Below are 21067 nucleotides of genomic sequence, written 5' to 3'. Positions count from 1 at the left end.
TTACGAATGTCATTCAGACCGCCAAGATTGCAAAGATCTAGTTGTTTATGTTTCCTCATTCCTACACGTGAAACTCAACATGATGCGTATGACTAGGAGGAAGAAACGGACACACTGTCAAAGGTAGGTATGTCTGCGCTCACTAGCCGAGTCATCGCGCTGATCTGAAGCGAAGTGACTGTCATGACTCTGAGGTCGTGAGATGGGACGAGTGTCAGAACGGCTCCCCCGACAGCGGAATCTACTCCATCAATGCTCGTGTTATGACTCACTCTGTATCTTCTGAGACGCAGCCGTTAGATAGTGGACAAGACTTGCCTTTTGTACTGGTAGTCGATAATGCGACGCTGAAGAGCAAAATATTAACATTGAAGGATGGTAGGTCTTTGATTTGAGTCCGATAGAGGCCATTACAATCGGGGAAAGCGAACAACGCAAGAGGTGGCGCGCCTCGGGCAGCTCGAACATGGATGCTTGTTAGTCTCTGTTCAATGACTCTGAGTAGCTTAGGCGCTGTGTTAATATTAAAACCGTGATGATATCCAGATGTCCTGAGAATAGCAGTGTGATAAAATTACAGGAGGAAACAATGATCGAATTACTGTGTTGTCCAGAGAGCGACGACAACTAATATAATAAAGAGAGGGAGAGGATTCATTATGCTCGCACACGGAGACTCCTCAGCCGTGCAGTGTTCATTTCTGCTTCCATGTCTAACAATCGCTGCTTGGCTCGTTCGCGGAGAAGGCCCCACTTGGCCCACCAATCGTCAGCTTCGTCGTCAGCATCGTATCCCCAAAGTTCTTTGAGCTGCTCCCATTGTTCAGAAGCTTCACTTACACCAAAAACGCTTCCCCCTTGAGCAGTCCTGGCACGCATCTCCTGATTGCATCGCTCCTGCTGAGGACCAGCTGGCATCATTTGGAAATGGAGATTGCATTGTTCGGTATGCATGACACTAGCACAGCGATCTTCGCGAAGATCTTGAAAAGCATGTAAAACTGTCAATATTTGGTCCTGATTTCGCAGATGGGAGAAAAGCTTTGCAAGCACGGCGGCGTCTTCTACAGCCATTGCGCCACCCTGCAAAGAGCCTGCCTGAAGGAATCGTCAGCGTAATGTGTCACCCCAAGGTCAGAGTGATAGCATACTGGAAGTGGATGTGCAGCCTCGCCTATAATTACCATACGACCATGTTCATCAACCCAATCTTCTATTGGTAGAATCATCTTGACCTGTACGCAGGCAGGTGTGGCAGCCAGTTTGGCCATCTTTAAGAGTCTGAGATTTTCAATCAGCCAGAATAAACAAACTTCACTAGATAGATCATACCTCGGTTCACATTCTCCAAGCTGCCGCTGCATCTCCTTTAAATCAAGGCCTCCTCCCCAGCAATCATCATCAGATAGCCCCTTTTGCATGGGACGCACCCACATATGTAGCGCAAACTCGTCCTTAGCACCCTACTCAGTAGCTGTTAGATTAAGCGCGGCACTTCACGAATGTTAGCGTACCATACGGAACGCCACAGCCGAACGATTATTGCCCAACCAAATAAACATAGTCTCCTGAACATCACATTAAACCAAATCATAATCGTGCAAGTGTGCGACTTACAACGGGTTGTTTGAAGAAGGATGCTAATTGAGGATCGGCTCTCATAAGTGCTCCCGGGACAGTAGTACTAAGGCAGTTAGGCAACGAGTTATACTAGTAAAGTTCAGAGCAAATGCTTACTTGTAGAATAATGATTGACATGGCGCTGCGTCAAGAACATCCTTACCGACAATGGCTTCTTGCACTACACTCAAGTGGCCATCGGCGCCAATAATCACATCGGCCAACAGTGTTTCCCCCCGTGGTCAACGTCACGCGAGGGCCATCACCACTTACAGAGACAACGGTTGTGCCTGCCCGCACTTCAGCGCCTGCTGCTATAGCAGTATCGTACAAAACTTGCCGGAGACTGGCGTGCTGTATGAACAGATGAAATTAATGTGATGCGAGGACAGGAGATTATACATGCATGCAGGAAGAGGAAGTCGCCTCCAGTTTCTCGCAGAACTTCTTCTTCCCAACGGTGTGTACCAATAAACTCGCCGGTTTCGTCTGTAGATGTAGTCAGCTATAGAGTAGAAGTAAGGTGTCGATGTGCACGAACAAATTTCAACATTTATAGCACTTGATGTCACGGATACTTGCCGAAGAGCACGCTCGAGGCCCCAATGAAAGAGAACTTTTGAGGCATTTGGAGGCAATCGAATGCCTCCGTGCAACATCTGTCCAGTGGCGCATTGAGAATGCAATGATGTAGATAATTGTGGGATACTGACCTTCGAAATGTCTATATCAGAGTATTGTTCGAGAACGACTACGTGATGGCCGACTCGCCTCAGTGCTATCGCACATGCAAGGCCTGCAATTCCGCCACCAACGACGAGAAATTTTATGGCCAGTTCTGCCTGGAGAGGTCGAGTCAACAGATTTAGTCAACAGATTTGCCTGGCATCAAGTGTGAAATAACATACGTTTCCAGACATCTGGTAGGCCAGCAAAGGTAAGAAAGTCTACAAGATATATTATATATGATTGAAACTCTTCACCAGTGCCAACAAAGAAAAAACAGGAGAAGACTACCAAAGTACCTACCGAAGTACCTATTTTGTGACTGTCCTCGGCACGGCGACTTGCACGAAACTTCATAGGGTGGAAAATTCAATTTGGTTCGACATCGTCAGTAACCTTTTGTGAGTCCTTTTGGCAATTTTGATCCTACTTTGAAAGCTCATGGTGAGATGCCGGCATTGGAAGGTGAGACTTCAGGGGTTCTCAGGCTCATGTAAGAGAGAGAGATTCTATATACCGCAACAAACATCGGAAACTGTTAAGACGCAGTGCTCTACGAGCTGTTCTGGGGGATAGCATGTGAGTAAAGGCTCATGTAAAAGAGAATCGCGCATTTCCAGTGTTTATGTGATGTGACAGAACTCTGAAAAAGGAATGGATAGAGAGTTCGGTTCCGAAGGGACGTCAAACGACAATCAAAATGAAACTGAAAAGAAGCAACCTTTACATCGCTCTGGGACACGCCACGCCAGGAATTTCCAGGTCACGTAACTGTCAAGACCTCAAAGTGACAGCATGATTGAGGTCCTTGAGGAGGCGCGTTGGAGCATAGAGACATGTTTGCTTCACCGTTTTCATGGCGGAAAATTCTCGTACTAAGGCAGTCCTGCGGATGCACCATGCGTGCAAAAGTCCGGTAAATAGGATCACTGCTCCCAGAACCAGAACTGGTAGAAACCCAGCTCCCAAGTGCGCCCTGTGTCAAGCCCTCTCTTTGCACGAATACCCAGCTCGGCGCAAGCAAAAATGTGAGGTTGCTCACAGGGCCATGGGGACTCAATGATACGTAGTATGCAACGTGAATGAGCAGGAGAAGAAAAGAGCTGCATAAAGAACGACAGCACATGAGACCGAACAAACAAAAACCAGAAAACTTACATCACACCCGCATCCCACCTGCATTGTGCTACACATTCAAGAGGGAAAGACATGCCGGGATCGGGGAGCCTGTCGCGCTTGTAATTCTGTGTTCAAGTACACCTGCATAGAGTGATTTGGAATGCACGCAAGGAGGTAACCTGGGATGGGCGGACGCTAAGTCAGTACCACGTTACAGGTTAACAGGTAATAGCGCAAATGAGAAGGAAGCGTGGCCAACATCCCATCACCCAACATACAGCAAGAAGCAGTATAAAGACAGAAGCATAAACACCAGTCTAATGAAAGAAGCACGGACCTCACTTCACCACACACTCCACTCTACTCATGCCTCGCCCCCGTCCATGGCGTGTGATCAGGCTTAGGTGCGTTTCACTCCACGTTCCAGTCCTCGAACCATACTTCAGGATCTGTACCCGATGTCAAACCCCGAACCATCATGAGTTACAAAAACGTTTCCCTGAAAGTGAATCTCGGCCGCTGGGTGGGCGACGATAGACATTGATCCAGGAGGTGGAGTTGTAGGAGGGCGAGAAATGGGCTACCGAACCATCTTCATTCTCCTCGTTCGGCACACACCGGCATGCTTCTTTTTACGATACCTCCGTTTATTGCAGCTTTGAGCAGTGGTAGGATTTGCGATTACATTAAATGGATGGGTCCATATAAATGGAATTTGCCCAGAAATAAAGAGTAGCAGGCGGTGTGGGATTAGAGGCAGGACTGACAGCGAAAGAAGGGATGAGAGGACGGTGAACACTAGGACGAGCGAAGTATGGGTTGACTGGTGGATGTTGAATGGGGAGTAAGATCTGGCGAGAAGCGTCAGAGTAGCTAGGTAATACACAAAAGTGAATAAGCTAAGGAAGAGTTAATGAAGGAGACTTACAACACGATCATAAGATTTTGAATTGCTTGAAAGTTCGCTTGCGAGTTGATGCTGCCCTATCATCATGATAGATTCAGATGACGAGGGGACTGTCAGATCCTGACTGTACCTGTCAAGTACAGTGGTGGCAAGTCTTGCGTGTAAGTATCAATCGGCTGCCGTGTCCACGATCAGCACCGTGACCAGCATCGCATCGTTTAAAGGATGACTTGGAGAATGGAAATTCTGGGCAGAGGAAGCCAGGTACAGTCATTTTAGTCATCATGTCTCGAAGTAAGTAGCTCAACTGACTTTTGAAAGATTCCCCACGGCCCTCCGAGCAACCCAGGACCCTTGCAGCAATTTTTTCATATCTTTACTAATTAGCCTCGCACGTTGAAGGCGTGTATACCAACCGAATCGCATACTCTTTCAGCTATTTACGCAGCTACTCCAATGTATGTAGCGCTATCATTATTTCCGTCTTCCTCGCAGTCATCTCCTCCCAAACGCCATATCACTATCGCCATATCACTACAAGCAACCGTCGTGTTCCCGACCGTCTTCACCTTGCTGAATTCCCAGCGTAGTGTGTTGTCATCCAGAGTGTTTCTGGTGGTGCTAGGGCAGTATGCGCTCCTCAGACAGTCATGTATTCCCAATTGGAATGGTTCTGCAGTGACGCGAAATCCATGCCTGACGTACTTCATCAGCGCCGTCACTGTCCGAATGTTCGCGGTGTCACCCAGATACATGCGCGGATTTACCAGGCTCTTCATGTCATTTGTCCACTTTGGGTAGAGACTGACGAAGGTGCGTGCTGTCATGTAGTTCATGACTGCCGTGGAGTGATACTGAAGGATTGGGACAATGGCACTTGCCCATTCGGTGATTATCAAGTCTACTTTTTGCATCTCTTTTTGCATCTTGTAGACTTTCTTTATCGTGGAGGAGTATTCTGTCTTCCGTTCAGAGATCAGAGTTACTTCGTATCCCTCTTTTTCCTTGAAATGTTTCAATACTTCTTCTTCAAACTCATGTGTGCCATATATGTCCATGTCCCGCAACGCAATCGCCGCAGATTTTGCCTGGAAGAGGTGGAGTGCGCTCGATCCCGAGATGATTGTGCCGGTCCGCTCTAAAAGGTCGATAAAGTCGTTCACATCTTTTACAAATCCCTTCAGTAAGTCTTCCCGGCGCCGGTCCATGTATTCTCTGACGCCCTCTTCGTTTTCTGATCTAGTCTTTGCGAAGGACATCAAATCTGGGAGTGATAGTTCTTCCAGTACCATTCTTTTCAATTCTTGGCAGAGATCGTCGAAGACGCCATTATCTCTTTGCATGGCTTGGTCTGTGTTTCTGTTTGGCTAGGGTTTGATTTTATGCAAGGAATTTGGTGATTGAAGGTTTCGCAAGATGAATGGTGTGTCCTCGTCTTTCTCCTATATTTATATTTGTAGTGGGGTCACTGTTGCGCCTTGCTTGTCACGCCGAGATATGTTAGGATAAGTTCTACAAAGCCTCAGTCAATTTCTATCCGGTTTTTATTTACAAAGTTTTCCCTATGAATATATCTGCTTGCTAATTCTTATTTTTTATGGCACTCTTGTCGCTCAAATGGTTTACTTCTCCTTGTAAGGTGCGACCATGCGTAACACCCTATTTATGTTCTTCATTAGTTCCGGCTGACATAAGTTGTCACTCACTGCTCGACGGCTTTAGTGGCAGCCATATAATCCTTCCTTTTGAGGTCTACAGTTTGTCCTCCGTAGGTTACTCTGATAACGAGGTAAGGGCATTTTGGTGTACCGTGCAACTTTTTGTCGTACAAGACATGCATGATTGATGGTTCGTCGAATTCCTCACTGGAAATTCTGATTCTGTACCGTTCTATGTCTGCGATATCCCTGAAGTATCGGCTCGCTCTCGTCAAGCTGAAAAAGCCGTCGACTGCGTCCGTGAGTGGGATCTCAATGAGTCCGTTGGGTTCAGAAAATGTGAATAAGCAACCCATCACGATGCGCTCAGTGGATTGGGTGGGCTGATCTGTTGGTGTGCTCATCTTGTGTGCTTGCAAAGTCCCAGTTCCAATCACGACCTGTCTTAAATACGTTTTGACATGCACATTGGTATGTATTGTCCGCCATTTCCTCCTTCCGAACGAGCGGGTGTCTCACAAATATCCGCAGTGAGTTCATTTTTCGGCTGTCCTTGTGACGGGCTCGGGCACTACTTAGTCATCAAACAGGCATTTCTTACGTCACGCTCTTTGTGCTTTTCAGTTCATTTCCATTCAGAATGCCTTCAATTTATGCACGCAAGTCGACGACTGCAGTTGACGTATGCGATATAGAAAATCACATGTTCACTAACGAGCCCGTAATTGCCTTTTCACCTACTCAGTTCTCGCGTGTCTTAACTTATTTTTAACATAGCAGGGTCGCACTTATCATAGGGCCATGTTTTATGGTACTTCATGTGATGAAGCGCTCTTGACGTATGTTCCTGAAGATGTGGATGGTGTTATCCGCGCGCATATGTGGATAGGCGGTGCTCATTATTCGTCGTATCATGGTTTGCATCCTCGTGCAGTATCTGTTGGCGGTTTCCCCGGTTCCTGTTATAGCATCTTTCGCGATGCGTATAGCGTCATTTTCTTTGATCGGAATCCTTCTCTGCCTGTCAATCGCGCGCTTTCTTGTTCCGCTGATGCACTCACTCCGTGGTATGGTGACATCCTGGTTGTCAAACATGTAGGTCACAATCATCAGGCGTTGCAATCCATCTCGTTTGAGGAAAAGGCTCTCATAGACGCCTTTCTGTCAAGGTCAGTCACATCCTTTAAGCCATCGGAGCCTGACGTCGATTTTTCGTTCCTGTAGTCTGTCAAACTTGTTATGGAGTACTCAGTCACAGATGGCCTCAGTGTCCATGCATTAGTTTTATTCAAATTACAGCACTTCCATGTACCTCATCAACCGTCTTTCACTCGCCTCTTTGGTTGGGTCAGTTCCACTCCTCATGTACCACTATAATGTTCTTCCCAATTCTTCAGCTTCTACGTCCCACTTTGATGCCCGTGGATCAAAATCTTCTCCGTTTTTGACGATGGACAGTTCTCCCCATGGACACAGTCTTTTGCTGAAGATTTCTAGCATGACAGGATGAAGGGGGTGCTCGCCATTTGTTCTCATTGTGTGATAGATATGGCAGTACCATGTTGTGATTGAAATGTTCCGCGGAAACAATATTAGCGGCTCCATTAGCTGTCCTGTTGGTAGCATAGTCTTTACCATTTGCAAGGCCTCTATGTTTGACTGCGGGCGTTGTCGGATGATTGAGTGGAGATGACTCAGCAATATCCCTAACCCCTCTTTTACGTTGGATGACAAGGTGATCCCGTGGTGGATTGTGATTGCATGCATGGCAATTGCTGCTCTTGTTCACTTTTTGTGACCGAAGTTTTTTTATTCTCTGCGCTCATGGTGTGTAATTCTCATCACATCCTTTCACTCTTCAGGACTCAATCGAAGTTGAAAGGTGGAGCATGTCAGCGCTGGATTTTGTTACCATGGGTTTCCATCTATCTTCTTTTTATACTGGCTATGTTCATGAGTTTTCCTTGTTCTAAAACCTGAGCTCGTATCTTCCCATTCCATTCCTAGTTGTGTCTCTCCGCAGATATTCATCTACTCTCTCTTCACGTACTCTGCTCACACCCTTGCATACATTCGGCACTAGCCTTTGAAGAGGTGCTCACGTTTGCGTGTAATGCGCTCTACACCTGTCTCCTAAACCCGATGGGCAGAGAGGGTGTAGGATGCTGATTTGGGATGAGAGTACAGTGAGTGATATCTACCAGTCCTTGCATAGCTAATTCAATTCATCTCTCCCCAAAGACTCGTATAACTCTCCCTACCTCCCTACCGCCCTCCCTAGTATATCCTTCGATCCTATTATCCCTCGAGCATACATCCCAGCGCACGACTGAGTCAAGCCATGTACATGAAACTCAGACCTCCTACCCGTACGGCGTACACCCTTCCATGGCTCCATCATACCACACAACGAACGCTTTTGTAATACGCCCATTAGAGGTATCGCTGAAGCAACTTCACCAGGCCCATCAACACCTTGTGCATATGCGGTCGTGTTTCTTGTGGTGGATGTTACAGTTTATAGCGTATCCATGGGTGTTTCAAGCCCGCAGCTTTATCCTTGGCAAATCATCGGCGTCCTTGTCTTTCTTCGACCTCCGCGCGACCTTGAAGGATGTAGGATTGTCATATCTTTCAGCATTCAAGAGCGACACTCAGCCGTCGCTACTTGCTGTTTTCATCGTCCACGTCCTTCTGCTCAAGAGTATCTCTGTCCAGGATCGAGCACGACGCCTGGAGCTAATAAAACCTGACCTTTCAGGTCATTGATGAAGTCTTTCCTACCTCACATCCTTCGAGCGACAGAAGCAGTCATTGCAGCAAACGATGCATCCCTCAACATTGATATTCGTTGTTCCTTTCTGTCTTGCGTTATCTTTCCGAGCATCCAGCTCAATCGTTGACGGAGATTCTGGGACCGGCTGTAGCCAAAGATGCAGAAGATGTCTTTTCTGAGTTGAAGTTCTCGCACCTCGACTTTTCGCGTTTGAGCGCATCTTTAACCCTTGGAAAATTATGAACGTAGGTCTACTCACTCTGCATTAGTAAATGTTGACGATGTAATCAGCTTGAATTGATCAGACCGCCAACTCTTTCATATCCGCCATCTCTGGATATGCAGTCTCCCTGGGACCTCTGACGGGGATCATGTTTGTAAGTTCGCGTCTCTCTGTCTCAGAGCCTTATGCTCTAACGACGATTATCACATTAAGGCAGACTATCACCTCTCAAGGCATCGCCGTATCAAACTCTCGCATCTCTTCCTCCCACAGACTGGAAGCGACTATTGGTGTGCAGTGCCTTAACGAGCAGTCTTTTACGATTGCTGGGTTTTGGCACGGTTTGAACTGGAGGGCTCCCATTGCTTGGGTCCTGGTATGACCTTTACAGCTCCACCTACCACTTCATCTCACATCAGATCTTAGGGTGTTTGGGCAAGCTTACCTGGGTTTTGCGCGTCGGTGACACCAGCGAGCATGATTGTTAGCAATGCCTGGGTGTACTATAGTATTCAATCAAAGACCATAGCTGAACACCGGAAAATTTAGACATGTCTATTACCTCTCGTGGCCCTTGTTGGTGTGCATAAGCGCATCAGTGTGGATGATGCTGAACACCATCTCACCAGCCCCTGGTATAGGTGAGGTGGATGACAGCGACGTCTTCGAAACATTTAAAGAATTCCGAGACCCCAAGGACGGCGAAGGAGAGAAAGAAGAGCCAGATCATCTCAACAAATTCCCAACGTATATTGCAAGCTTAGAGCACCCTTAATGGGACCCATATTTATATATAGATAGCATTACTCACTTTGAATCTGCAACCCATTTCGTCAAGTCCTCTAACAGTTTCTCCGGCGAAAGATCAGCACCTTAATCCAGCTTTTGCACCCGCAACCGCTACAAGATGCGTCAAGCAGCCTGACAAGTGATATGCACCAGCGAAGGCATCCATCGCAGAGGGAATTCACCACTAGGGTATAGCACGGGTATGGGGGTCACGGGTATGGCGGGTACGGGTACGGGGTATAGCACGGGTATGGGGGTCACGGGTATGGCGGGTACGGGTACGGTGTAGAGATGTGCTACCCGTGGTCATACCGTACCCGTTTGCACGGTATACGGGTATGTTCACGGGTAGCCGCGCTATCTCCGAATTTTCTCTGCGGTGTTATATGTTGGACATGACAAGGATTCGCCACTCACTACGATACTTATTTTTCGGAGGGTCGTTGACTGCAACAGTGACCCGCTGCTTCGATCCTACTAGTATTTCTCGCTGCTTCAATATTTAATATTTATGTTCTTCCGTCTCGGAGACACATTACTATTACTGATTACAACTCGGTGATTCGACAGTATGAAGTGAGGTATGCAGACTATTCCATCTTTATGGTTAATCAATCTACTGCCAATGACACGGCCTCGCTCGCTGAACCACTTCGGACATGGCGGTTGGAGCGAGAGGATGAAGGTATTGGGGGATAACGTTGCGAACTACACATAGCAATAAATGAATTTGCTGAAGATTCTGAGAGTAGACAAAACAAAACTGCGAACGCGAAAACAAGATAGCACAAGAGGCAGTGACAGACATGACAGGTTGATTCAGTATTCCTACAACGTGGATAAAAGAGAGTGCAACATAAAGAACCCGTGAATGAAACGCACACTGACTTGTAAGTCCTCGCTGCCCTTGGAGAAAACTCAACTGCATATCTAGTCTCCACGAAGCCAGACATATCCAATCCCGTTCCAAGGCCACCCGCACCTTCAAGTACACATTAAATTCAGTTACAGAGCAAAGAAATCAAGTCAAACCAGTGAAAAGTTCCAGCCCTCGAAGTGGTCCGAACCTCTGCGATTGCTGAGCCCGGCGTGCTAGGTCAGCCTTGTACTCTTCATGGCATTGAACGCAGGGTCGAAATTCATTTCCTGACCACGGGTTTAGGTCATCGAGAGTACGAACGTCGAGGGAATCGATGTACGACTTGGAGATGTAAAGTTTATGGTAGGTTTGGGAGAGGCGAGGTTGACTGAAGCTCACCCAGCTCTCCGGCAGCTTCGCCATGGCAAAGGGTAAAACGGTCCCCCTTGCCATGACCATTTTCCGCCTTGAGCGAGAGTGAAATCGTAAGTTCACGTGATCGTGTGTCGATTTCCTCCAGCGCTAATTGTCAAGTCTGCTCGCCATACTAGATGATCTCATTGACGTGCGCTATCATGTTTACACGACCAGCTGCTGAATGCACTCGATAGCCAGGATTTTCTTCAAGGTATAAACATTGGATGTATTCGACACGAGAGCTCCGAGCGATCAACTTGTGCCTAAGTGGATATGGCATATCAATGCAGCGACTGATTGGTGGATGTGGTCAATAGAAACGAGTGGATCTGCGAATCTGATGGGCAAGTGATACGTACTATAAAAAAAATCACGTATCGGATGGAGCTGAGATTAATGGGCGCCGCAGAGGTGGCTGCACTACTGATGGACGAGCTCGCGGTTGGACTGGGGGATACTCTGCGGGAGGAGAGTAAAAAACGGGCTCACGGACGCGATGCTTCAACAGTGCGGGCGAAGGTGACTTGTCCTCTTCCGGATCCTCGGATATAGCTATAGCTATGTAGGAGTAGAAAGTACCGTTTTCCACATACTGCGAATGTGATGGGTGGTAACGAAGAGTCCGTCGGATTTCGCAGCGAGGTCTGCAAGAGATCAGCACCGAACTCCTTTTCAATATCGGCAAGCGGACGATAGGTAACGAGAATCCGAAAGTTGGAAGGGAGTTCCGTGATTTGGGGAATGCTCGCTTCATCCCTGAATCACAAACCGTGCATAGACTTCTGGGTTGAGAGGCAGCTGGGCGTAGATCGCATGGAAAGACGAAGCGGATAGCCAAGTCATAGATATGATGCGGGCATGGTAGACCACAAGCATTACAATTCAACTTGTCGTTCAAGCCCCTTCTCCGGCCCGCCCATAACAGGGTATGGATTGCGAACCCTTTCCCTGCACCCAGTGCGAAGCCTACTGGTCAAGCCGACTTTGTCACACTGAAGATGAATGTAAGAAAGAGAAATCCGGTAAATGTGTCATTACCCACCCGGGACTGTGAAACTCTAGGTGGAGGGAATCGTTCGTCCTTCCATTTAGGCAGATTACCGATGATGAACGAGTAGTAGGAGAAAACGGAGAGTGGGCGTGAATGGGAGGAAACTTCAAACGGAAAATTCCTGACAGACGAGCAGAACGGCAGTTGAGGCAAAGGAGACAATGAAGCCGGAAATATGGGGCATAGTGCATCGTTTGGTTGAGACTCCAGGCCTTCAAGAGCTTTGCGCTTCGATGAAGGCTGTCGTTTTTCGGGCTCAGGCACTGGAGGGTTCAAGCGCTCGGTTTCCCTATCGTACAGCAGCGAGACATTAACCTATCAGAAACGCACTGGCATGCCTTGGCCCTGCGTCCAAACTCTATCCAGCTTTCCAGCGCAAAATTGACACTTTCAGTGCAGTTGAAACCTAAGTTGAAGCCAGCATGATATCCACGAGGATAGGTGATGACAAACTCTTGCGCATGCTGAACCAAAAAATTGGGACAACATGACTTCATGGTTGATTCTAAAGCTGAGTGAGTGAGTGAGCGAGTGAGTTGTAGGGGGAGAACAGACCTTGTCGTCGCCAGCGCAAAAGATGAACTCGACTCCAGGATTCTGGTATAATATACGCTTAACGATCTCACCCTTGTATGAATCGTCAGGCTGCGCATATGTCTAAGACCGCGTTTACAGGCCTTGTTCACGGCAATGGGCCTCACTTCGAGATTCTTCTTACCCACGAGCACCTCGATCGGCCTCTTGGGTACTACGTTGTTCTCCAATAAATCCTGGCACTGCTCGCCAACGACCGTCTGTGTCTCCTCTAGATCTTCTTCCAGGCCCGGCATCGCCCTCCCCTCACAAGTTGTCCTTGATTGCCACACAAGATAATCTGGCGTCTCTCCCATTGGACCCTCTTCCGCATACCTACCACCTGCACGCCGTGGCTTGAATGAATGCAACATCGTCCTCTCACCGTCCTCTGCCCATCTCACACCATCCCCAGCTACCTCGCCCGCCCCACTCCCACTACCCACGTCAGCATTCCAACCCACTAACCGATCCCACATCTCCCCCATATCATCCCACTGCCCCCCTCCACCTCATCCGCTACAGGCACCTCCTTCTTCACCAGCCCTGCCTCCAAGGGAGGTGCAGGGTCAGTCCACAGTGTCTCCCACGATACAGACGCGAAAAACGGATGTGCACGGAGTGCCGCGTATGAGTGAGCAGAGTCTGGACCGCCGGCGCCGAGCCGTTGTGTCGGATCACGTACGAAGAGACACCGTACGAGGTCCTTGGCATCTTCGTCAAATCCGTCTGGGATGGTGTAGTCGAGGGACTTGATCTTTTGCCAGGTGAGGTATTCGCTGAGGCTTTGGAATGCAAATCGGCCGGAAATCATTTGGTAGATTATACAGCCGAGTGCCCAGAGATCCGAGCTGTAAGTGGGATCAGTACCTTGATGAGTTATGCTCAGGCGTTCCTGATGCCAGGGACGAAGAAAGGGGATGGAATGACACTCGAGGAGCCAAGATATTTGCGCGTGTTTTTTAAGGACATACGCACCTCTTACTTGTCTCTAACTCTGGCGCGACATATTGCGCAGTGCCCACAAATGTGTTGCCTCGCTCCGCTTCGGGACTTGTGAGAAAGGCGTATACACGGAAGGAATTAGCTTACCTCCGTTCTCTCATATCTTTCCGGTACCAAAATCAGTAATCTTTATTCGAAACTGGCTATCTAGAAGGAGGTTTTCGGGTTTGAGGTCTCTGCAGTGACGTCAGCGATTGGCCTCCGGGAAAGGTGATGGAGTAACGCACCTATGTGTGACGTCTTTCCCATGCATATACTCTAGTGCGTCAACGATCTGTGCTGCGTAATATCTGGAAGAGGCGAGGCTTAGGGAGCCAAGGCATGATATACGAGATTGCATCTCCCCATTGGGCGCCAGGTCAAGGACGAAGACTGGTGGGACATTAACGACAGGGGTTCATGAGAAAAGCGGATATATGCATGGTCCATGCACTTGATCACTAAAGGATGCGTGGCAGTGTGAAGCACTGTCCGCCAAAGAAGAATAGCCGGGCAATAACCGGGATCGGATGCACACACACAGCATAGAGAGAGGAAGGTGGTACTGACATAGGCTCCACTCGTCCTGAAAGATCCAGTGTAGGTGCATGATACCGGGGTGACCGGCACCCAGTTTGACGAGGACGTTCTTCTCTGCGAGGGCGACGAGCATCTTGTCCTTTCAAATTAGATGGTTCTCTTGTCGAGGATCTTGATAGCGTACTCTTGTCCTGTTCGGATATATTGTGCACGCATTACCTGAGGTGGCATGAGTAGGCGGTTGTGGGCTATAAGCGATGGACACACTGTCGAGTAAGATCCTTCTCCAAGAGTTTCTCCAAAGGAAAATTCTTGCGCCCCCAGTCTGCCATTCGCACTCCTCGCCCTACTTGCCTCTCGTGATCTCTTCCTACTCTTGCTCCTCTCCTTAGTCTGCTGTTGGGCATGTGCAGGATCTGGTTGTGTGTGGCTGGATACTCCGAGTTCACGAGTGAGATAATTTGGAGGTCTGGAGGGAGTAGCGGTTCTGGACTGTGGGCTTTGCGAACGTGGGAAGAGAAAGTGCGTGCTGGTCGTGGACGGGGAGATGTTGGTAAATCAGACGGGAGGTCAGTTTCGGAGGATGATGATATGACAGAGGCATTTCTGCTGAGATCGACGAGGGTCGGCGGGAAAGTTGGCGCGGTCACTTGTACCATCCAATTGAGTTCTCAAAGACGTTTCCGATTCAGACGAAAGATATAAGTGCGTTATCCGGCATCCGCCCCGCAACAATTATGTCATCCAATACACACGTATACCAGTCGCCCTCCCCTCTCTCGGTCTGCGACGAAGTGTCCCCCGTGTGCGCCATGCACCCTCATCCAAAGTCTCTAACCATGGCCGCCCACGACCAGTTTCAAGCAGAAGGTTCTCCAGCTCACTCCAGACCTTCATAGTCAATTTGACGCGGATTGACTTGTTGGCCGAGTTGGACTAGGTGATGAAGTGAGCTCGAAGTGAGATCAGAACGAGCAGTAAAACAAACAGACCGTCCATCTCATCTGCGACGCGTTTTGCTACAGCTGTGGTAGCGACTCTGCGGGTCTGAGTGCATGCCACAATCTTGTTCTTGATGTGCGGAAGATCTGAGTAGGCGACGAACTGGGGTATTCTATCAGTGGTAAAAAGGGTCTATCATGCGCCCAGTTTATCCATTGTAGTATCGACGTGTGGACGAGGGAGGATAAAGAAACGCCAACAATTGCCTTGTGGAACTGAAGGATGGTCGGGAATACCTCCCGAACTTGGGTCAACAGGTTCTCCTGGCATGACAATAAGAATAAGCGCGCGTCAAACTTGCCTGCGAGTCAAGCTTACCTCTCTCCCTGCCTTGGTGCTGATTAGCAACACCTTCTTGACCGTACAATCAAGATACGGTCGATGTATGTTGATCATAGCGTCGAGATCACCGTCCCGTCTCGCAAAGAATTCCATAAGAGCCTTCCACGAGCATTCGATGACTTCGAGCTGTGTGTACGCCTGCATCTGGTGAATAAAATAGATTATTTCTGACGTCGTGATCCGGATCTGGTGCTAATTATACTCCAGTCCTGCATTGCGCGTCAGCACCGCATCACGTACTAGGACAAGACAGCATGATCAACTCACCTTCGAACCCTCATCCGACTCCTCCAGCATCTGCAATCCTCATCCGGCCACGCGCCTCCTACATGCTTCATCGCCCGCAGATGTGCGAAGAACCGCTTGTACTTCTCTAGAGAATCAGGGTCAAGGAGGTTATCGAGCAGCCGTCGACCCTGTACTTGAGCGTAAAGACACCCCACCCGAGCTCGTTGTGTGTGTATTCTAGCATGCGAGCATTGAGGTGGCGGGAGAACATCTGATGGGTCGTTTTGAGCGCTTGAAGTATGGATCACTGTCTTGAGCGTTGCTGTGAGGCTGTGTCGGTAGAGAGTATTGGCAGGTCGAGCGAGAGAGGGCCTGTGTACCCATGAGCATGAATGAAGTAATGGCATGGATTGCATACCAAAGCGATTCAAGAGACAGTAGATACGGAAAATTGGAAGGGAACTTACAGTCATGAAAATCCGACTCGACCGAGTCTTCACATGGCAATGAGTTCAACAACAACGAAACAAGTAGTGTTACTCACGGAGGAATAATCTCAACCACGTGATCGTTCTTCTCGTTGAGCTGACCAGCGAGTGAGATGCTCAAGTTGGTAGATTTTGTCGCACAGCAGTGATTTCAGCGGCAGGAACGACGGACAGCCCTGAATAAACTGTGTAAAAGAACGTCAGACAGCCTTGCTTCTGCACAAGGGTTAAAATACTCATACCCCAAGCTCGATAAGATGAGGGAGGAAGGTGATCATCCTGACAATTGAGGTGTGGTTGGTGGCGAGTTCACACTTGAGAGCTGACCGAGATGAGAACGCCATGAGTAATCATAGATGCACCGTGACAGCAGGAGACCTACATTCGGGATAAACGGCTTCTGGCTTAGTGAAGTCGAAGGCCCGTTGAATGCCATTCGAGAACAAGAACCTAGACAGCCGGTCAGTGCCGATTTGCATGGGATAGTGCTAGGGGCACATACATCTGGGTAAGTGTTGACGATATCTTCGATGGAAGACTTGAGAACGCTGCGCTCTGAAAGAACGTCAAGAGTAACGCTCTTGAGTCGTCCGGTAGCAATGTGTAAGGCAACCAGTTCATCGAGCCTTTCCTTGCAGCGACTGCAGACAATATTGACGGTTAGCAGGGCAAGAGTACGACCTATTTCTGCAGCGGATCCAACGACCAAGACACACTGAGAATCGATGATGTTGGCCATGATAAAAGAGTGAGTTTGCGGTAGTAATTCGCTGGGAAAGGGGGACGAAGGTGCTGACCTTTATACCTACGACCACCTGTTCAATCTAAAGTGAACCGATCATGGCCCGTGACGATGCATGACTCAATGATGCATGCGAACGATATCGCGGTGCGAGACTCATCTTCGGTATTTTCAGCTGTGTAACAAGGAATGATAATTGATACTTAGTTAGGATCCATAATCAAGAAGGAACGACTGTCCTCCAGGTTCCTTCTATATCCAGGTCTGACTACGATGGACTCTGATCGGATCCCCGACTCCCACGGTTACAGATGCGGCAAACGTGCCGGTGAAATGTTGGGGGCAACAGAACGGCAACAGAGAATGGCAACAGAACGGGCAAACAGACTCGTGGAAAAGTTGAGGGCAATAGAAAGGCGAAGAGGGACAACTGGGGCAACAGAATCGGGAACTGAGAAGGAGCTTTGAGGGCTGCGGTAGAGCGGCGTACAGACTGGCCGGGCGTTGGGTTGGCAGGGTGCTATAGTAGAAGCGCGGCCTGTGTAGCGTCCGGCTATAAGTCCAGCTCATGATATGATCTAGTCTAACAATTTGAAGTCAATTTGAAGCTGCGCGGTGCTGATCACCACATGATAGGTTTATTTTTCTTCGACAACCGTGACACTGACGTACATATATATTCACTCCATGATACTGTACGGTTTCTGCAGCCATTTTTCGAGACCGGCAGGCTTTCATGGTCCTCTAATACTAGAACACGGCGGGCCCGCATTGATACCATAATATTATGTGCCATGTCCCGGACAAACCAAACCCTCCCTTCATCTTTCACTGCACCCGTGGGGGTTCGTTCATACTTCTTTTCATCTCGCTAGTTTCGACTCGATTTTTGCCGGCTGGGAAAGAATCGGACAGGAATCATCGTTGCCATCCTTCTCAAGGTAAAGATTCGCTGCCGTTAGTCCGACTTTCAGCATCATAACCTCATTCCTTCCAGCTAGCGGGTATGGACAATCACTTTATCCCAGATTAATAACTCCCTTACGCGAGTAAGACCGCGCAAGGGTCCAAGGAAAACTCTTGAAAGAGCCTTTGTTCACTGCCAACTCTGAAGCTGCAATGCACATGCTGACATCTCGGTATGCGAAACTCTGAGTCAAATCGTTTTCTATCATTAGAGTATCATGTGCATGCAAGTATGCACTGTAAGTCCGCTGCAAACCGAACCAATCGAAACCAAACCTAATCACCCCCTTCCTGGGTCCCACCACAGGTAAGCCCAGAGTCCGCCTCGTCCTCTGTTGCATTACCCCCCGGTGTCATCACACCCTGCAACATGCCTGCCATCAGCCCATTCTGCCTCGCCTTTGGATTGAGCGGACTCAGTGTGGGCTTTGGCGGGATAATCGGCAGCACTGGGAGGTCACCAGACGCAAGTAGCGAGAGCAGTGTGATGGTGATATCATCCTGAGATAAAGTATTCCCGAGATCCCAAGTCGCGCTTTCTCGTGCTTGCTTTGTAGCGAGCGAAATGATCGAGAAGTTCTTGCCATTTTGTCTCACCGCGGCCGAGCTCAGAGCGTTGAGGCGATAGGGTTGGGTGTCCTCGTATGGTTAACAATAGCACATGATTGAAATGAGAGTGGGTCAACTCACGCTTTTGGGGCAATGTGGAGGAAGCCGGCAGAGTTGACTCCGTTGAGACGGCTATGGAGTGAGACGAAAGAGGTGGATTGGGGGAGTAGCATGAGCAACCCATATAGACACTTGAACAAGTAGGGGTAAACGCTCAGGCTCGAGGAGTTGAAGGTGTAGGTCTTCCGGAATATCATCAACCTCTGATTCATCTCATTAATAGATAACTCACAAGTGAATACGGGAGATTTGATCAGCTGCACTAATTTGTCGACTTGGATCAGCAGTGGAACGGTGATCTCCAAATCAGCGCCGGCGTAACATTGTTAGCAACGATCAAACACGCCATGTGAGACAAACTTACAGATAGATAGTAAATTTGATGCATGCTCGTAATCCTGCGCAAGCATGCACAACGAAAACACTGCAATCGCATTATGACACCATGACCTGTAAAGCGTGGTGAACAGCGCCTGACCATCTTGCTGCACGTGTCATCAGTCAAGTCAAGAATCAAACGAGAATGCGCTCAACCAACCCTGTCTCAAGGCCCTTCAGCCGTTTTCGGAACTGTTCAGGCAAAGTGATCAGGATCATATTCAGCATCTGCACGTTCGCTTGCAAACTCCAGATCCTGTATAATAGCAGTCAGGGTAACATTGCATTAGGGACCACAAAAGACGAGCAACCTCTTCTTTCTCCAAAATTTCTGCAAATGTCTCATATATCCTCTCCGTATTGAGACTGAGACACGACTGGTGGATGATAGGACTGCCGCAGGCCTCAAGAAGCTTCCTATCTGTGCTGAAGAGTTCGAAAAGGTCCATCATGAAATCCTTGAAGTAGCTCTCTTCTGAGGAGGACAATGTTTGCGCGGGGAGCTGCAACGAAAATATGAGTCGCATGATGCAAGGTCAATGCACATCTGAGTACCTCTTCGGACGAATCTGACGCAACGCCGGGAAAGTACCATCATCCATCGCAAGAATCTGACAATCTCATCAGTTTGCGCATACTCCAGACGGATTCCAGCACACCTGCTTCAGTGCTTTCTGGTGCAGCATTATGCGCCACTTCAGTGCAGCAACCCTAATCTGCTCATGCTGGCTCAAAAACTGTATCGTCAACTCATTAACTGTCGCCTGATAATTAAACTGGCCTCCTCCTGCACGGGGGTGAAGGAGGCGTTGGAGCTGGAGCTGGAGCTGGCGGAGGTGGCGGAGCACCCACTACACTATTTGATGACGTGCGAGATCGAGGCCTGCTCGAAGATTCCATGACAGTAGTTTGCATTGTCCCTGAGCGAGGACGCTGCGTCATGGTGGTTTTATCGGATGAAGACGATGGCCGGTTATCACCCACGGACTCGGGAGAAGAGGCATCTCTGGAGGCAGAGAAAGGCACGAATTGTTGATGGTGCGAGTCGGTTGCGAGTAAAATGAAGGAGCTGCCGGCCCTGCGAGAAGACACGTTCAACCGCAGTTGATGTTGCTGAGCAAGATAATAAGTATTGATTGATTGAAAGAGGATTCGAAGGAGACATACCTGGGACAGAGAGATAGTCGAGTGCCATCCGATGCAGCATTGGATAAGCACGGCAGTTGTTTTGCCACCATGCGAGTGGGTCCTTGGTTTTCACAGTTGGTAATCGATGAGTTTCAGTAGTACGAGACATGGAACCAAGTGAGTAGTCACCAAAGTCATCCTTTGTTATCGTCAGTGGCAAGTGAATCAGTACTTGATCGCGTAAGATCAACGGTGTCTGTGGGGCTCGATCGAGAAGACCGAGACACAAATGACTGCTTGACCTTCTTCAAGGGGCGGGCCAGAGCCTTAGCACCCTTTGCAACAGCCTTTTTGAGTGACCTGGCCTTCTCGGAGATGGACGACGAGATAGACTTAGATGATGAGTGTGACTGGGTAGACGAAGCATCAGATGCCTTCTTTGTGAGCTTAGTTTTCATGGGGAGACGACTCAGTGGACTTACTGGTCTCGAGTTTTTGCCTTGGCTTTATGGTAGTGACTCGAGCTTCTCTGCAACGAAGTGTCAGCTCAATAAATTGCTAGAATGATTCACGGGGGTACAAAAGACATGACAGAAATCAGTATAGCATTCACTTGTGATCCTCAAGCTCTCAGAGGAAGGAAAAACAGAGAATCAAACACGGTGTTCAATGGCTGTCGCGCGCCTGGTTCCCGATTTGGTATATTATACCCGCCCAAACACCGTCAACCCGCGGTGAATGGCCACGGTATGCTCAAGGGTACGACTATCCTACTCCGTACCCGTACCCTCCAAACCCGTCAGCATAGAACCGCGGTGTTACCCGTACCCGTGCGTTTCCCTAGGGATGAACGATAGTTATATAGCACACGGTAACGACGAG

At 48.7% G+C, this 21067-nt stretch overlaps 7 protein-coding genes across 7 annotated transcripts; 2 read left to right on the top strand and 5 right to left on the bottom strand.

The window, feature by feature from the left end:
* Positions 1 to 628: 628 nt before the first annotated feature.
* On the bottom strand, positions 629 to 2698 carry DFJ58DRAFT_814536 (uncharacterized protein). Its single transcript, XM_041391657.1, has 13 exons — positions 2680 to 2698; positions 2590 to 2626; positions 2529 to 2540; positions 2334 to 2462; positions 2162 to 2279; positions 2023 to 2109; positions 1868 to 1955; positions 1738 to 1806; positions 1618 to 1684; positions 1515 to 1568; positions 1333 to 1463; positions 1152 to 1281; positions 629 to 1098 (listed from the first exon to the last, which is right to left on the bottom strand). Exons 3-13 carry the CDS (start codon positions 2538 to 2540, stop codon positions 658 to 660), a joined length of 1326 nt encoding a protein of 441 aa, XP_041238010.1. The 5' UTR covers positions 2590 to 2626; positions 2680 to 2698; the 3' UTR covers positions 629 to 657.
* A 2114-nt stretch (positions 2699 to 4812) lies between these two features.
* On the bottom strand, positions 4813 to 5631 carry DFJ58DRAFT_668491 (uncharacterized protein; the record flags this gene model as incomplete). Its single annotated transcript, XM_041382703.1, has 1 exon — positions 4813 to 5631. The coding sequence occupies one exon, from the start codon at positions 5629 to 5631 to the stop codon at positions 4813 to 4815; it is 819 nt and encodes a 272-aa protein (XP_041238009.1).
* Positions 5632 to 5994: 363 nt separating this feature from the next.
* DFJ58DRAFT_733924 (uncharacterized protein) lies at positions 5995 to 6434 on the bottom strand (the record flags this gene model as incomplete). Its single annotated transcript, XM_041386373.1, has 2 exons — positions 5995 to 6031; positions 6079 to 6434. The coding sequence occupies 2 exons, from the start codon at positions 6432 to 6434 to the stop codon at positions 5995 to 5997; spliced, it is 393 nt and encodes a 130-aa protein (XP_041238008.1).
* A 236-nt stretch (positions 6435 to 6670) lies between these two features.
* On the top strand, positions 6671 to 7540 carry DFJ58DRAFT_733923 (uncharacterized protein; the record flags this gene model as incomplete). The annotated part of the gene is made up of 3 exons (XM_041386372.1): positions 6671 to 6751; positions 6811 to 7199; positions 7330 to 7540. The coding sequence occupies 3 exons, from the start codon at positions 6671 to 6673 to the stop codon at positions 7538 to 7540; spliced, it is 681 nt and encodes a 226-aa protein (XP_041238007.1).
* An 878-nt stretch (positions 7541 to 8418) lies between these two features.
* Positions 8419 to 9804, top strand: DFJ58DRAFT_861752 (uncharacterized protein; the record flags this gene model as incomplete). The annotated part of the gene is made up of 7 exons (XM_041394043.1): positions 8419 to 8791; positions 8993 to 9051; positions 9112 to 9183; positions 9247 to 9405; positions 9456 to 9537; positions 9579 to 9605; positions 9659 to 9804. 7 exons carry the CDS (start codon positions 8419 to 8421, stop codon positions 9802 to 9804), a joined length of 918 nt encoding a protein of 305 aa, XP_041238006.1.
* A 3744-nt stretch (positions 9805 to 13548) lies between these two features.
* Positions 13549 to 14905, bottom strand: DFJ58DRAFT_814530 (kinase-like domain-containing protein). Its single transcript, XM_041391656.1, has 7 exons — positions 14736 to 14905; positions 14510 to 14679; positions 14273 to 14381; positions 13951 to 14095; positions 13838 to 13899; positions 13704 to 13763; positions 13549 to 13649 (listed from the first exon to the last, which is right to left on the bottom strand). The coding sequence occupies exons 1-7, from the start codon at positions 14899 to 14901 to the stop codon at positions 13582 to 13584; spliced, it is 780 nt and encodes a 259-aa protein (XP_041238005.1). The 5' UTR covers positions 14902 to 14905; the 3' UTR covers positions 13549 to 13581.
* A 3002-nt stretch (positions 14906 to 17907) lies between these two features.
* DFJ58DRAFT_846138 (vacuolar protein 14 C-terminal Fig4p binding-domain-containing protein) lies at positions 17908 to 19972 on the bottom strand (the record flags this gene model as incomplete). The annotated part of the gene is made up of 10 exons (XM_041393251.1): positions 17908 to 18041; positions 18090 to 18212; positions 18295 to 18602; positions 18701 to 18751; positions 18912 to 18936; positions 19044 to 19164; positions 19214 to 19313; positions 19352 to 19560; positions 19717 to 19884; positions 19910 to 19972. The coding sequence occupies 10 exons, from the start codon at positions 19970 to 19972 to the stop codon at positions 17908 to 17910; spliced, it is 1302 nt and encodes a 433-aa protein (XP_041238004.1).
* Between the last annotated feature and the right edge of the window lie 1095 nt (positions 19973 to 21067).

This window comes from Suillus subalutaceus (assembly GCF_016647625.1).
Source record: "Suillus subalutaceus strain FC151 chromosome Unknown DFJ58scaffold_161, whole genome shotgun sequence".
Lineage (NCBI taxonomy): Eukaryota > Fungi > Basidiomycota > Agaricomycetes > Boletales > Suillaceae > Suillus > Suillus subalutaceus.
Note: the sequence above shows the minus strand (reverse complement) of the source record. Positions and strands in the feature narration are given on the sequence as shown.

Excerpts from the sequence above, each read along its gene's own strand:
- DFJ58DRAFT_814536 (XM_041391657.1), bottom strand. Across the intron at positions 1,685-1,737 it reads TGTCAATCATTATTCTACAA|TACTACTGTCCCGGGAGCAC; the intron begins GTAAGCATTTGC and ends TAACTGCCTTAG. Across the intron at positions 1,282-1,332 it reads CTTGGAGAATGTGAACCGAG|ACTCTTAAAGATGGCCAAAC; the intron begins GTATGATCTATC and ends TGAAAATCTCAG.
- DFJ58DRAFT_814530 (XM_041391656.1), bottom strand. The coding sequence starts at position 14,901 with ATGGTACAAGTGACCGCGCCAACTTTCCCGCCGACCCTCGTCGATCTC. Across the intron at positions 14,096-14,272 it reads TCAGGACGAGTGGAGCCTAT|TCTTCGTCCTTGACCTGGCG; the intron begins GTCAGTACCACC and ends ATGTCCCACCAG. Across the intron at positions 13,900-13,950 it reads GGGAAAGACGTCACACATAG|AGACCTCAAACCCGAAAACC; the intron begins GTGCGTTACTCC and ends ACGTCACTGCAG.